Source organism: Myxocyprinus asiaticus, chromosome 19 (genome assembly GCF_019703515.2).
Source record: "Myxocyprinus asiaticus isolate MX2 ecotype Aquarium Trade chromosome 19, UBuf_Myxa_2, whole genome shotgun sequence".
NCBI classification, from domain to species: domain Eukaryota; kingdom Metazoa; phylum Chordata; class Actinopteri; order Cypriniformes; family Catostomidae; genus Myxocyprinus; species Myxocyprinus asiaticus.
The window spans coordinates 23,435,018-23,449,785 of NC_059362.1; the positions used below are offsets into that span (position 1 = coordinate 23,435,018).

Here is a 14,768-nt window from a genome sequence, read left to right on the forward strand (position 1 = left end):
TTGTTCCAAACATGTATGATTTTCTCTTTTCTATGGAACACAAAAAGTATAATTTTTGAAGAATATCCTGTCTGCTCTTTTCCTTATAATAAAAGTGAATGGGGACTGTTTCTGCTAAGCTCCAGTATGATAGAAAAGCACCATAGAAGTATCATAAAAGTGGTCCATATGTTTTGTGTGCTATATTTTAAGTCTTCTAAAGCCATATGATAGCTTTGTCTGAGAAGAGACTAAAATTTCAGTTTTTATTCACTGATAATAATTACTGGGAAAAAAAAAAAATTATCAATAGCTGATGTTTTGCTAGTGAGCATTAAAACAGTGGTCTAAAATAGTGCTCCACCAACTAGACCAGCACTTACCAGCATAAACCAGCATGGAATTTTTATGCTGGTCTAAGATGATCATTTCAACAGGGAATGCTTAGAAACTTTCTGTCCAACACCAATAAAAAACTATTTAGTCTCAATTTCCTTGTTAGTAATCAGTGTTATTATTTTTCTCCCTCTTTCCTATAGACAAATCTGATGTACTGTCCGAGTGGAATAGACCTTCAGACTCTGGCAGAGTGGAGCTCCTCTCCCATTAGCCACCAGTTTGATGTGGTAAGCCCCTCCCACATCTGGGTGTTTGCCCATGTAACACAAGGTCAGGATCCCTGGGTCATCAGCCTGTCCAGTTACCTGCGGCTAGAGAACCTGCCCAAGCACTGTCCCACTGCATTGAGCTACGCCTGGGTCTTTGCCTCCACCCGTCTGCAGCTGCTCTCCCCACAAGTCGACATAAAGTATGTTTTCAAATTCCAATGAATTGGTTTGAATTTGGCAAAGTAAAAAAAAAATTAAATAAAATATTTGGAGATTGCTAGCTTTTAGTCCATTTCCGTAAGCTTTGAGGCCATCTGTCTGCTAGTTGACAAAGTTGAAAAATTGCATTAAAAATTTACTCTCTTTCTCTTCTGGGAAAGTGGCCCAAAAATATTGATGACTTATCTTGCAACAACTCATTTTGTCCAATAAAATGGTCTCTAGAATTAGAATGTCCTATCCCCTAATACCATCTACTTCTGACTAGCAATAGCAAGTGGCAAATAATTTTCAAGGCTGTGACTATAACTTTAGGTTAACCCCGGTTCTCTGATATAAGGAGTGAGGTATCTCACTATGGGAATTTTTCTCAGGCATATCCGACACTGGAAGCAATGACACCACGTCTGTCAGCTGACAGACCAATCACCTCTCTGTATAAGACACCGCCACAGGTCTCTTCATTCTCCGCATATTTCTTCTCCGTGCAACTGCAAGGAAGGAAGTGTGGTGAGATACCTCACTCCTGTTATCAGAGAACCAGGGTTAGCATGAGTAACCTAAAGTTCTCTTTTAAAATTCGTTCGGTATCTCACTATGGGATATAGCCAATTCCCGTATTGCAGATATGCTGTCCGAAGCAGACATCAACCAACTTCTAATGTCCAACGTACACCCACCTAATCAATTTGCAAAGAATGGATGGGGGGGGGGAGAACAAAATAACACACTTGTGCTTCACTGTGTTATTGTTGATTTGTGTGTGTATATTTTTACACATCGGCAGATTGACTACCCACACCAAGGACTGAATGAGCCAATGAAGGCTCTGTAACATCCAGTCAGTAGAATTGGACAAAAGTGTGAGGCGACGCCCAGTTTGCAGCCTCACAAATGTCCTGGACTGAAATGCCTTAAACAGCACCCACGAGGTAGCCATGCTTCTGGTAGAATTAGCTCTCAAGCCCTCGGGAGGTTGCAACCCCCGACTATTATAACTTAATATTATAGCTTCCACTACCCAATGCGACAGGTGCTGTCGTGATATGGGTCTGCCTTTATGAGAATCAGCCCAAGAAATTATTACTTTTCCTCAATGCCTTAGTTCTCTCCACGTACAAATGTAGAGTATGAACTAGACACAGACAATTAAGCCGTTCGTCCTCCGATGAGGGAAACGGCTGTGGGTGAAAAGCCAGCAAGTCTACCGGCTTACAACTGAGTGCGGAGTCGCTCACCTTAGGCACAAAGGCTGGATTCGTTTTAAGAGACACTTTCGACAAATCCACCGCAAAGCGCATACAAGAGTGATGTACCGACAAAGCATGGAGTTCACTAACTCGTTTCGTGGTCGTCAGAGCCAGTAAGAAAGCTGCCTTTAGTGAAAGGAGCTTTAATTCCATACTTTTAACTGGCTCAAAAGGAGGCTGAGAAAGCACGTTCAGAAGCATGGACAGATCCCATGACAGAACTAGGGGTTTTGGCACCCTGTTCAAATGCCGAGTGCCCCTCATAAACCTCTAACACTTCTTAGAGTTGGAAGGATTAAACTCAGTGGGGGAAACGTGTAAAGTAGCACGTATGGCCACGGATGCGTTAGAGCATTCACACCCATAGATGCACCATCTCTCACCAGAGAGAAGAACAGAGGGCAATGAGCGTTTTCGTGTGATGCGCAGACATCTACAGCAGCTCGCCCGTATCTCTCCCACAGCTGACTCAGCACCTGAGTGTAAAGCTTCCACTGTTCGTACAGAGGATTTCCCTTGGACGGGAGATCCGCCCCCATATTCATCACTCCTGGAACATGCGTTGCCCACAATGAAAGCGCGCACCACTCCACAAAATCAGCTTTTGTGCCAAGCTGTGAAGTCGCTGTGAATGCGTGCCCCCTTGTCTGTTTATGTATGCCACTGTTGTCATGTTGTCCGATCTGACAGGAACTTTACAAAGTGCTTCAATGCTAGAAACACTGTCAGTAAAGTTTATGTATGCGTTGCGTAGTGACGCGGGCCAAACCCCATTCACTATTCTGCCTTAGCACACCATGCCCCAATCTGTGAGTGAAGTGTCTGTCGTCACCACTTTCCTCAGAGAAACCGCCCCCAAAGGGATTCCCCCCTCTGACGTCACGGTTGGCCTCATATCGGAATTGACCGCATTTTTACTCGGTCTTGTCTCGGTCTCAGACAAAGAGGACTCTAGATTTTATTTCAAAACTGGTCAAGACCACAACTGCGGGGATATCACTGAATTGCCTGTGCATTGTCTGATTTATTTGTAAACATCATTACTGTGATTGGATGTAAAACTTCCTGCTTCAAATGCGAGCAATAACTTGACTCATTTCTAATTTGAAATTTGTGTTACTGTTAAAGGCTGTCACCCCTCCCCGCCCCCTTCACACGCACTCCAAGTAAATGCGGGAGACAGGAGAAGAAACTGTGGCTGTCTGAGAGATGTCAGCCACATCTTCTGTAATACAATCTGGCTACCAGTGTTTCCCAATCACTGTGCCCACTAGTGTGCCATGAATGATTGTCAGGTGGAAAAATATTAGTTGTTTTCCGGTATTTTAGTGAAGGCATAGAGACGGTAGAAGAGTTTTAAAGTTGCCGATTCAGTATATTTTCCATTACAAAGTATTTTATGCAACCAGTTTAAATATTTTGTCCATCATAACATTATTGTTCTAACAAACTCTAGTCTGCTGTCAAACGCAACTCCTCACATGCCAACAAAATTATGCTTCATCATCACACTTGTAGTAAAAACATTCAGTCACTGAACCGAATGAATGAATAGAATACAACAGGTGTATTGTTTTAATCAAAGACTAAAAGCTGTTTACTTGTGCACAGCATAGAGTTACAGATGTTATGAACAGATGTGGCTTAATTGTCACGTTTCTCTCATGAAACATAAAAAGAATATGAGAAACTGTTGCATACGATTACTAAAAGCAAATTCTCCTGCTTTAAGTCCAAAAACACAGTGATTCGATGTATAGATTCTTAGGTATTGTAATCTTCACGGAGCGCGTTTGACATCTGAATCAGTGAATGGAGGCCGGGCAGCTGCTCTCGGGTCCTAGTGCCTGCTGGATCCAGCCTCTGTCAGTGCGACTTGTGTTTTTTTCTCTTTATCAACAACGCGACTTTGACCCTGTGCAACTTATAGTCAGGTGCGACATTATTTCCCTAAAATACAGTAAATAAATACAAAATAATATATTTATTTGCTGTGCCGTTGCAATAATTAATTTGCAAGAACAAATCTACAAATTGGAAAAGACACAAATTTGTTGGTTTTTCATTATCCAATTAGCGCTCTTGGCATCTGTGACCTCATTAAACAGCGTATCTATGTTACTTGTGTTACTTGCATAGCCGAATTTCAAACATTACGAGTTCACGCTACCAAGACAGACAGAAAACATGGACAAGTTCTTGAAAAGGGAAACTATCGACGATGGTTATGTGGGATAGTAGTGTGCCATGGGATTTTTCTTAATTCTAAAAATTGTGCCATGGCAGAAAAAAGTTTGGGAAACACTGACCTAAACCACAAAGAGTTCATCTACTAAAAAGCGTCCAAAAGAAAACTTTCTGAAAAATTCTGCAATGCAATGCTCACCGAGATGGCTGGGACCACGTTAAACTTTTATCGGCACTTAGAAAGGAAACATAAAGAAAGGTAAGCTAAGTGTAAGTGATGCTAGCAAAGCTAGCTAGCTAACGTTAGCAATCTGCCTCTTGCTGCATTCCATTCAACTCGGAAAGTCGGATTTTCTAACTCCCTTCTGGGAAAAGTGCAATGGAATGACACTTGAAGTCGTAATTACAACTTGGAAGTCATGCGAAAATTTTAAACTCTGATTTCGCCGAGATGCAGGTGCGTGACATCACACAATCTTGTCGGCACCCAGGAAGATGTACAAAATAAGTGATAAACATTCACTTTTATTAAATAATATCGATGAGTCAAAGTTCCTACATTTACATGATTTAACGAGTATTAGCTATACATACTGGCTACCTATGTATTTACTGTTTTTTAGGGTGTTAGTTTCAGTTGCTTGCCAGTTATTTGCCACCTAGCTAGGTGAGCAAGCTACCCAATTTAGTTAACATATATTGAGGGATGTAGCTAATGCCGTGTTAACTTTGTGAGATATCGAGGGGACAGGGCATGTAGTGACAAATTGGTGTTCCCAAGTTACATTTTTGCTTGTGACAAACAATGTCGAGACAGGCCAAATAAAGCTATGTAGCTAATGTATATAAAGTTACATTACATCAACGTTAGCTAATGTCAGCTCCGACATAAACGCTACACGCCGCGGTAATGCTCCCTCACTTGGGTGAGTGAGCTAGAGATGTGACAGCAGAGAGTGGAGACTGAGTAATGGGCCTCCACTTATATGAAAAATTTACATTTTAAATAGGCTGCTTTGCGTTTATGTATGGCATTCTTTGTTCTATTTTCTAGATTTAGCTATGTGGTTAGCAAATTGCACACATTTATACAAGGCTTGTTGTTGGTTCAAAAACAACAAAAAACGTACTATATTGTTTAAGAAAAGACAGAGAAAAGTGAAGACTTAAGTATTGAATAATTGTTTGATATATTCTGTACTTGATGGTTTCTAGGGGAAGAGTCATCCAGAAAACCTGATGCGATACTTGCACAAAATTTTTATTGTTTTAGGTGGATTGTAAAACTTGGAAAAAGAGTGCTGAATAAAGATGGTTAAGTTGATTTCAGCTCCTTAGTGTTTGCTTGAATTTGTTTGCTCATTGAAAACAAAGGAAAATTCACACATAAAATTCACCTCTGCAATGCCTTTTGATTATTTTATCAAGACATTTCTCATGGTACACTGATACACATACACACACACACACACACGGCAATAAAATATTTGTTTTCTGTGGGTGTTTTTATGGGAATGTGGATCTTTCAGATCAATTTGAGGAGTGCCTATGGTTTGCGTGTTCCACATTTTATTGTGTGTCATGCAGTGTGGGACTCGCACTGGTCTGGTCTTGGTCTTGACTCGGTCTCGCCCTGCCTTGTTCACTCTGGTCTTGGTCTTGACTTGGTCTCGGTTTAGGTGGTCTTGACTACAACACTGACTCTGAGACCCATTAATCTCAGCGCCGTTAGCGCTGCTTCCACATACTTGCTGAACACTCGGTGCCAATGACAGTCAGATAGGTGCCATCAAAAATTCGTAGGCTACTCCCTGATAAGTGACGGATTAATGCCAATGTGAAAATATGTATCTTTCAGATTGACTGATGTGAACCCGTCTCTGGGATGAACAGATTGAGTGTTTTGAGCGTGAGCATTTTTAATTTGTACCTTCTGAGGTGTTAGTTGAGGTTCCGCAAATCCAGAATGAGAGAATCCTCCCCCTCTCTTGTGGATGACGAAATACCTGGAGTAAAAACCCTGACGGCTGTCCTCCGCCGGCACCACCCTTATAGCTCTTTTGCTCAGCAAATTGGCTATTTCTTCCTCCAAAATCTGAGCTGACTCCCCTTCTGCTGTTGACAATAACACCTGGTTGAAGAGAGATGGTTTTACAGCGAATTGCAGGCGATAACCCCTTTCTATTGTAGACAAAACCCAGGGGTGGACTGCGCACCAACTTTCTGCGTGAGCAGAGCTGGGGATTGTAGCTCTAAATTGGACATTATTCGGGAGCTTTACCGGGTCCTGAATCCAGATTGCCCACCTCTATAATGCGTTGGGAACCCAGAACGTGATGGCTGTGGAGCTCGAGACTTTTCGGGGAAGGCAATTTTCAAGCGCCTCCCCATCTTTCTTCCTTGAATCGCATTGTTGTCGCATCGTAGAAATTGTAGCCCTGAAAAGGGCTTTCGGTTCCACCGGGGCATCCAGGAAGTCAGTCTTCTCTCTCTTTCAGGCAAACCCAACAAAACCAACCAAAGAGCCCGTTCGGCCGTGATGTCGAGACCCATGCTGTGGCCGCAGCTCTGGTGTCTCCTCTTGACATGCGCAGGTTGAAATCCGCAATGACTCAGATCTACTCCCACAATGCTGCGTCTGGCGCCCCGGCATAAATTTTCTGCCCCATCTCCTATATCAGCTCTGCCTGATACGCTGTGAGGAGCGAGGTGGCATTAAGAGCCCTTACTGCTAAGGCTGAAGATCGGTAGGTCTTCTGATAAATGAAGGCTGACAATCTCTCCATCCATCCCGGCAGTGATGGGGGAGCTGACGAAAAGGCCGCCCAATGATTGAGGTGGAGGTGAATTGCCACCTATGCCTCGACCGGAGGGGCGCTGGACATCCCTAGATCATCCGTCCTGTACACATCCAGCCTAGAGAAATTTTTAACAGGCACTCTGTGAGCACTCTGTGAGAACTGCTTGTCATAAAACTCTGTGAGCACTCTGTGAGAACTGCTTGTCACAAAATGTTGCATCTCTGTGACGCACGCTGGGACGGCAGGAATCAATTGTTTTACCAGGGCAGCACAAGACGGCAGCCATTTACCTTCATACAGGTCAGTCTCTGCACCCTGACCTGCCTGCTGTGACGGCCAGTCAATGGAGAGTTTGGCTGCCGCACGTCTACACATTTCAATCATGTCCAGCTCTCCCTGGACAAGAGGGGAAAGCATCCATTGCGCTGGCTGGCCGAGAATGAGCAGGGAGAATAGCATCATCCTCATCCTCCTTGCCATCGTCCTCCAAAAGGCGATCATCATTATAATCCTCTTCCTCTTCTTTCCTGTCCCCCGCCAAAGAGGCAGATTCAAAGAGGGGAGGCAGATCGGTAGAAACTTCCTCCAATAAATCACCCCAGCTGCGCTGTTCCTGTGGCTGGGGTGGGGGGTCTTTCTCAGCTAGCGGCTGAGGATAAACAGGGATCCACATTATTTGATGCCGCGACCCACACCCTCCTTTCCAAAACTCACCATATGAACCGGGAACAGCGCGGGTAGCACTCTGGATTAGCGAGTGCAGCCTGCGCATATCTGACCCCAAGACAGACGATACAGAGTGGGTAGGAATCCTAGGGTGAAATCATAGATTCACATGGACAGGAGGGATCCTTTCCCTTTGCCCCACCGCTCGATGAGCTCACAGTCGCCATTACAGAATCCTGAGCTCAAGAACACAGAGCCAGTTCACCACAACGTGCCACTCAATTCTGTGTTATTCTGCAGATTTCTCCTTAATGTGATAAGACCAGCCGATATGCCACACCACAATGACGTGCAGGAGAGTGTAGAAGCTATAACCGCTTTTAACTCTACCGAACCCATCTTGACGCGCTGGTTTACGCCCACTCCGACAGTGAATATATTCGCAAAAGAAAAAATCACGCTCTGCAACGTACCTGAACGGCTCGTCTAACTAATTGTTTAGGAACCACTCCTTGTGAGTCCTGCTGAGGATAGCTTCCAGTAATCTTCACAGAGAAGAGAACGAGAATGAAGAAGAGACCTGTGGCGGTGTCTTATATAGGGAGTTGGGTTTCCCTTATCACTGCTGTGATTGGTCTGTCAGCTGACAGACGTGGTGTCATTGCTTCCAGTGTCGGATATGCCTGAATCAAATTCCCATTGTGAGAAACCGAACGAATGTTAGAAAGAGAACTTAAGGCTATTGGCTAGTTTAAAAAAGAATCATGTTTTAATAGGAAATACTTATACACAGAAATGTAAACTGGATTTAGTTTATATGTTCGGTTTTGTATTTTTGCATGCCAGATTATGTGGTGTACCTTCATTATGTACTTTAAGTTTCCTGTGCTACCTTTGAACTTGCAGCAGTCCAATCAATGCTAAGAAGGTGAACAGCATGAGCAGCAGCAGTGACTCATACGTGGGGCTTTGGAGAAACTACCTGATCCTCTGCTGCAGTTCTGTCACCTCTTCCTCATCTTCCTCATCCTCTTCCTCTTCGGCCTCTGGCTCTGTCCGCTGCTCCCCGCCTGATACGCTGGCATCCACTCCAGACAGCATATACAGTTATGACTCAAAGGTAAGAGGTCATCACCCTATTGTCATAACACCCTACCATCTAATGTCAAATGCTGTCATTTGTATCATTAAAGAAATAGTTCACCCAAAAATAAAAATTATCTTATCATTTACTCACCCTCATGCCGTCCCAGATGTATATGACTTACCGGTACTTTACTCTGCTGAACACAAGCTAATATTTTTAGAAGAATATCTGAGCTCTGTTGGTCCATTCAGTGCAAGTAAATGGTGGCCAGAAGTTTGAAGCTCAAAAAAAGCACATAAAGGCAGCATAAAAGTAATCCATACTCTAGTGGTTAAATCCATATCTTCAGAAGTGATATGATAGGTGTGGGTGAGAAACAGGACTTCAATATGTAAGTCCTTTTGTACTCTCTGCCTAGTAGGTGGCGATTTGCATGAAGAATGAGAATTGCCAAAAACAAAAGAAGAATGTGAAAGGGAATGTGGAGATTTATAGTAAAAAAGGACTAAAATATTTATCTGTTTCTCACCCAGACTTATCATATCGAGTCTTATGTATTACTTTTATCCTGCCTTTATATGCTTTTTGGACCTTCAAAGTTCTGGCCACCATTCATTTGCATTGTGTGGACCTACAGAGCTGATATATTTTTCTAAATGTCTTTGTTTGCATTCAGCAGAAAAAGAAAGTCATACACATCTGAGATGGCATGAGGGTGAGTAACGATAAGATCATTTTAATTTTTGGGTGAACTATACCTTTTAAATTATGTTTTTGAAAGACCCAATTAAATAAATACTGGAGATTTTAGTCCATATCTGTTAGCATCTATATGCTATTGTACTCCTAACCATTCACAAAACTCTTTTTAAGTAGATATATGTATTTAAAATTTGGTCTTTCTCTTCCGGGAAATTGAACCAAAAACATTGATGACTCGTCTTGCTTTACGCAGATTTGTGTCCAATCAAATGCTCTTTAGGATGAGCATGTGTCTCCCCTAATACTACCTGCAACTTACTAACAAGGATCAAATCAAGTTTCATGCCTGTGACTTAACTAAAGTCTATTGGCTATAAAAAAAAAATAAAAAAAAAGGCCTTTGAAATGTCCCACCCAAACTTCCTGTTTCTATTAGAAACATGTCACCACAGGAAAGAAAACTCCAATCACTGTGTGAATTCATGGGGTCTTTTACATCTTAGAGTGCTGACTATGTTAAATATTTGTCCATTGCCAGATTTGGGACATGACATTTTGAATGATTTGACTTGATAAAGAATTTTTCTGTGAAATAAACAAGTTTGTATGAATGTATCTATGTGTGTGTTTGTTTGTGTAGATTATTAGCATTCCGTCCCCTTCCTCCTTGTTCAAGCATGTGGTTCCTATGATGCGCTCTGAGAGCATGGACATTACTGAATCTCTTGTCCTGGGTCTTGGCCGGACCAACCCCATTGCCTTCAGGTGTGTCTTTGTGTGTCTCTTCATTCTTTAATGTCTTTTAAGGCTTGTTTTTTTCCGCAGATGTATTTGAGCATTTTAGATTACTTTAATTTATCCTTATTTGTTTGTGTTTCTGTATGTGTGTGTAATTGAGCTTTAATGCAATGGTATATGTTACAGAGAGCTGTTGGAGGAGTTAAACCCCATCATCAAAGAGGCGCTCGAGAGAAGGCCAGAGGTGAGTTGACTCTTGACCCCAGTGTTGCACTTCACTTATGGATCAATGTGTGGCCTACCTGAACAGTTACACATGTTTATGCCCATCTATTCGTAATAAATTAACAGTTTCATAAATCATGTCTTTGTTTTTCATTCATGCAGAACATGAAGCGACGCCGGCGTCGTGACGTTCTCCGAGTCCAGCTGGTCCGGATTTTTGAGCTACTGGCCGATTCTGGAGTCATTAGTCAGATGTAAGTCGCACACATGACACCTCATCGTCTCAAACAAACACTGAAGGAACCCCACAGTCAAAGTCAAGCTGCTAAAACTTACACTGGAACAGAGTAAGAAATTCTAGATTGTTCCAAACATATTGATGCATTTCATGAAGAGAGGTAACTTTGAGGTTACGCTTTACAATAGGGTTGTATACGCAGTTGTAAACATGAAATAACATTGAACAATACCTTTATAACATTTTGCATTTATACATACATTGGTGGCCAAAAGTTTGAAATAATGTACAGATTTTGCTGTTTCGGAAGGAAATTGGTACTTTAATTCACCAAAGTGGCATTCAACTGATCACAAAGTATAGTCAGGACATTACTGATGTAAAAAACAGCACCATCACTGTTTGAAAAAAGTCATTTTTGATCAAATCTAGACAGACCCCATTTCCAGCAGCCATCACTCCAACACCTTATCCTTGAGTAATCATGCTAAATTGCTAATTTGATACTAGAAAATTACATGCCATTATATCAAACACAGTTGAAAGCTATTTGGTTCGTTAAATGAAGCTTAACATTGTCTTTGTGTTTGTTTTTGAGTTGCCACAGTATGCAATAGACTGACATGTCTTAAGGTCAATATTAGGTCAAAAATGGCAAAAAAGAAACAGCTTTCTCTAGAAACTTGTCAGTCAATCATTGTTTTGAGGAATTAAGGCTATACAATGCTTGAAATTGCCAAAAAAATTTTTTAAAAAATGAAGATTTCATACAAAGGTGTACACTAAAGTCTTTAAAGACAAAGGACAACTGGCTCTAACAAGGACAGAAAGAGATGTGGAAGGCCAAGATGTACAACTAAACAAGAGGATAAGTACATCAGAGTCTATAGTTTGAGAAACAGATGCCTCAAATGTCCTCAGCTGACAGCTTCATTGAATTCTACCCGCTCAACACCAGTTTCATGTACAACAGTAAAGAGAAGACTCGGGGGTGCAGGCCTTATGGGAAGAATTGCAAAGAAAAAGCCACTTTTGAAACAGAAAAACAAAAAGAAAAGGTTAGAGTGCGCAACGAAACACAGACATTGGACAACAGATAATTGAAAAAGAGTGTTATGGATCTTAACCCCATTGAGCTTTTGTGGGATCAGCTAGACTGTAAGGTGCGTGAGAAGTGCCCGACAAGACAGCCACATCTATGGCAAGTGCTACAGGAAGCGTGGGGTGAAATGTCACCTGAGTATCTGGACAAACTGACAGCTAGAATGCCAAGGATCTGCAAAGTTGTCATTGCTGCACAAGGAAGATTTTTTTATAAGAACTCTTTGAAGTAATTTAAGAAGTTCTGAATTTTTTTTTCAAATTGTAATAGTAATTTTTCACATTATTAATGTCCTGACTATACATTGTGATCAGTTGAATGCCACTTTGGTGAATAAAAGTAACAATTTCTTTCCATAAGAGCAAAATCTGTACATTATTCCAAACTTTTGGCCGCAGTTGTAAATACTATTCTTTTAGTAAGTTGCTTACATTAACATTAGTTAATGCATAATATACTGACAAATATTAGCATACTTAATTATACAAAATTAACATTAACCAAGATTAATAAATCCTGTTAATATTGTTCATGGTTGCTTCATACAGTAATGCTATTATATTGATTAATATTATTTTATTGTAAAGTGTTACCAAACTTTGTGGACAGAGCAGAGATGCACCCACATACCAATGTTTAATTGTTCACGGTTGTAAGTAAAGCAATTTGTGCATTGTGTGTGCAGTGCAAGTGGTGGTTTGGACGGCGAGTCTCACTCTCTGAACAGCACTTTACTGGAGTATGTGGATCTGACCCGACAGCTTCTTGAGGCAGAGAATGACAAAGACTCAGACACACTGAAAGACTTCCGCTGTCACTTCAGTGCCTTGGTGGCCAACATCATACAGAATGTACCAGGTACATGGAAGGCCTTTATATTTTTTTTAATTTTTTTTTTCAATTAAAGTTGGAGTATGTAATTACTGCAGCACTAATGGTACTAATCGAAATTGCAAACATTTCCAATAGGTTTCTGTTGGAACACCCTGTATTAGGACACAGTTTTGTTAATACAGCTGATCTCATGATTGTTTGTGTTTCTCCAGTGCACCAGAGGAGAAGTATCTTCCCTCAGCAGTCTCTGAGACACAGTTTGTTCATGCTCTTCAGTCACTGGGCTGGACCCTTCAGCATTATGTTCACACCACTTGACCGATACAGCGACCGCAACATGCAGATCAACAGATACCAATACTGCGCACTGAAGGTACATGCACACACAGCACACTTTCACACTTCACTTAAGCACACATATCATACAGTCTGAATTTGGAATGTAATGTGTTTCCATAGGCCATGTCTGCAGTGCTGTGTTGTGGACCGGTTGCTGATAACGTTGGTCTGTCTCCTGATGGATATTTGTACAAGTGGCTGGACAACATCCTAGACTCTCAAGACCGCAAGGTAACAACACTTTACTTACAAATGCACAAATAGATTGAAGAGACTTTTACATATTAAGTAGGTTGAAAGTATCAAACTCTAGATCTTTATATTTCAAATAGGGCTGGGAAATTCAACGTGTTAATATCTGTGATTAATATTTGACTGTTTAACGCATAAAAAAATAAATTAAAAAAAGATCCCTGAAACTTCACTAATGTTTTTCTCAATTTTCTTTGGCTAAAATTGGCATACACGCTCGACTCGACTGCACATCCTAGCACTGAAACTGATTGTTTGGTGCAGTGCATGCTTATTCATTTTGCACGATGCATGTCTGGGGCATAAAAAGCACAGGAGCAGATTTACAGTACTGAGGATAGAGACTTCAGTGGGAGAGATACGGGTTAGCTGCCTTTTGGTCTCTCACTTCCCACAACCGCTGTCAAAAGCGAAACCGTGAGAGAGAGACCCAGCGTGCGTGCGATAGAATTTGAACGGCAGCCAGAAAAAATAATAGTTTTGAGATTTAAAACTTCAGCTAATTAAACTTCAGCATTCAATTTGGTTTATATCTGTATGAATAGTGCTTATAATGCATTGGCAATTTACTCCATGCATCTTGGTTGCTTAGGAGACCTGGCTGGAGTCACTCAGCACGCCCTGGATTTGAACTCGCGACTCCAGGGGTGGTAGTCGGCGTCAATACTCGCTGAGCTACCCAGGCACCCAGCAATTTACTCTTAAGTTTATCTTTGCTTGAAATGAATTGAATCTGCCCATTTGATCCTAATATTTTTTTTAAAAGTCCAATAAAAAAAACACTAGAAGATTTTGCCAAAATTTTAATTGCAGCCTATCTACTGATTTTATGGCACGTATACCTACACTTGTATCAAAGATTTAGACCTGTACAAATTTATAATTTAACTCTATACTCAAAAAACGTAACATTTTAACATGTTTATATTTAAGTAATTACCAGTAAAAATAAATGATGACAAACAGTAGGTTACTGTTCGCAACCCCGGTTCTCTGAAACATCGAGTGGAGAGATCCACCTATGGGAAGGGCATCCGTACCTGACCTCTGCAGAAGCATCCAGTTTCACCAAGTCTGGCTAGGCAGACAGAAGTGCGTGTCCTATCGTAGGTAAGGCCCGCCCCTACCTGGGTGCAAGAGGCGGCCTTGTCCCTCGTGGGTGAGCTCTGAGGATGCACTCCCTTGGATTCATCTGCCAAAATAATAGCTTCCACAAGCCAATGTGAGAGACGTTGCTTAGAACTGGGATTCCCCGTGTGAGGGGAGCCCAAGAGATGAAGAGCTGATCGCTCTTCCGAAAAGTACTAGTCATATCCATGTACACCCGAAGGGCACACACAGGACACAGAGCATTCAGCCTCTGATCCTCCGCAGAGGAGAATGGAGGAGGGTGAAAAGCAGAAAGCTTCATTACCTCACAGGTGAACGCTGTGAAGCATTTAGGCATAAATGTCGGGTTGGGCCTAAGGAAAACCTTAAACCGCCAAAACCGCCACTAAGAGAGAATTTAGTGCACGAGGAATGAACAGAGAGTTCATGCA

At 41.7% G+C, this 14,768-nt stretch overlaps 1 protein-coding gene across 9 annotated transcripts in view; it reads left to right on the top strand.

Moving 5' to 3' along the window:
• LOC127456755 (protein furry homolog-like) overlaps positions 1-14,768 on the top strand; it is a 206,515-nt gene that overhangs the window by 120,162 nt on the left and 71,585 nt on the right. For all 9 annotated transcript variants that reach the window (XM_051725323.1, XM_051725324.1, XM_051725318.1 and 6 more), the window contains 8 exons: positions 519-787; positions 8,617-8,830; positions 10,140-10,264; positions 10,424-10,481; positions 10,625-10,716; positions 12,488-12,660; positions 12,849-13,009; positions 13,096-13,206. In XM_051725323.1, the coding sequence (XP_051581283.1) occupies positions 519-787; positions 8,617-8,830; positions 10,140-10,264; positions 10,424-10,481; positions 10,625-10,716; positions 12,488-12,660; positions 12,849-13,009; positions 13,096-13,206 (1,203 nt within the window). The remainder of the gene's footprint in view (positions 1-518; positions 788-8,616; positions 8,831-10,139; positions 10,265-10,423; positions 10,482-10,624; positions 10,717-12,487; positions 12,661-12,848; positions 13,010-13,095; positions 13,207-14,768) is intronic.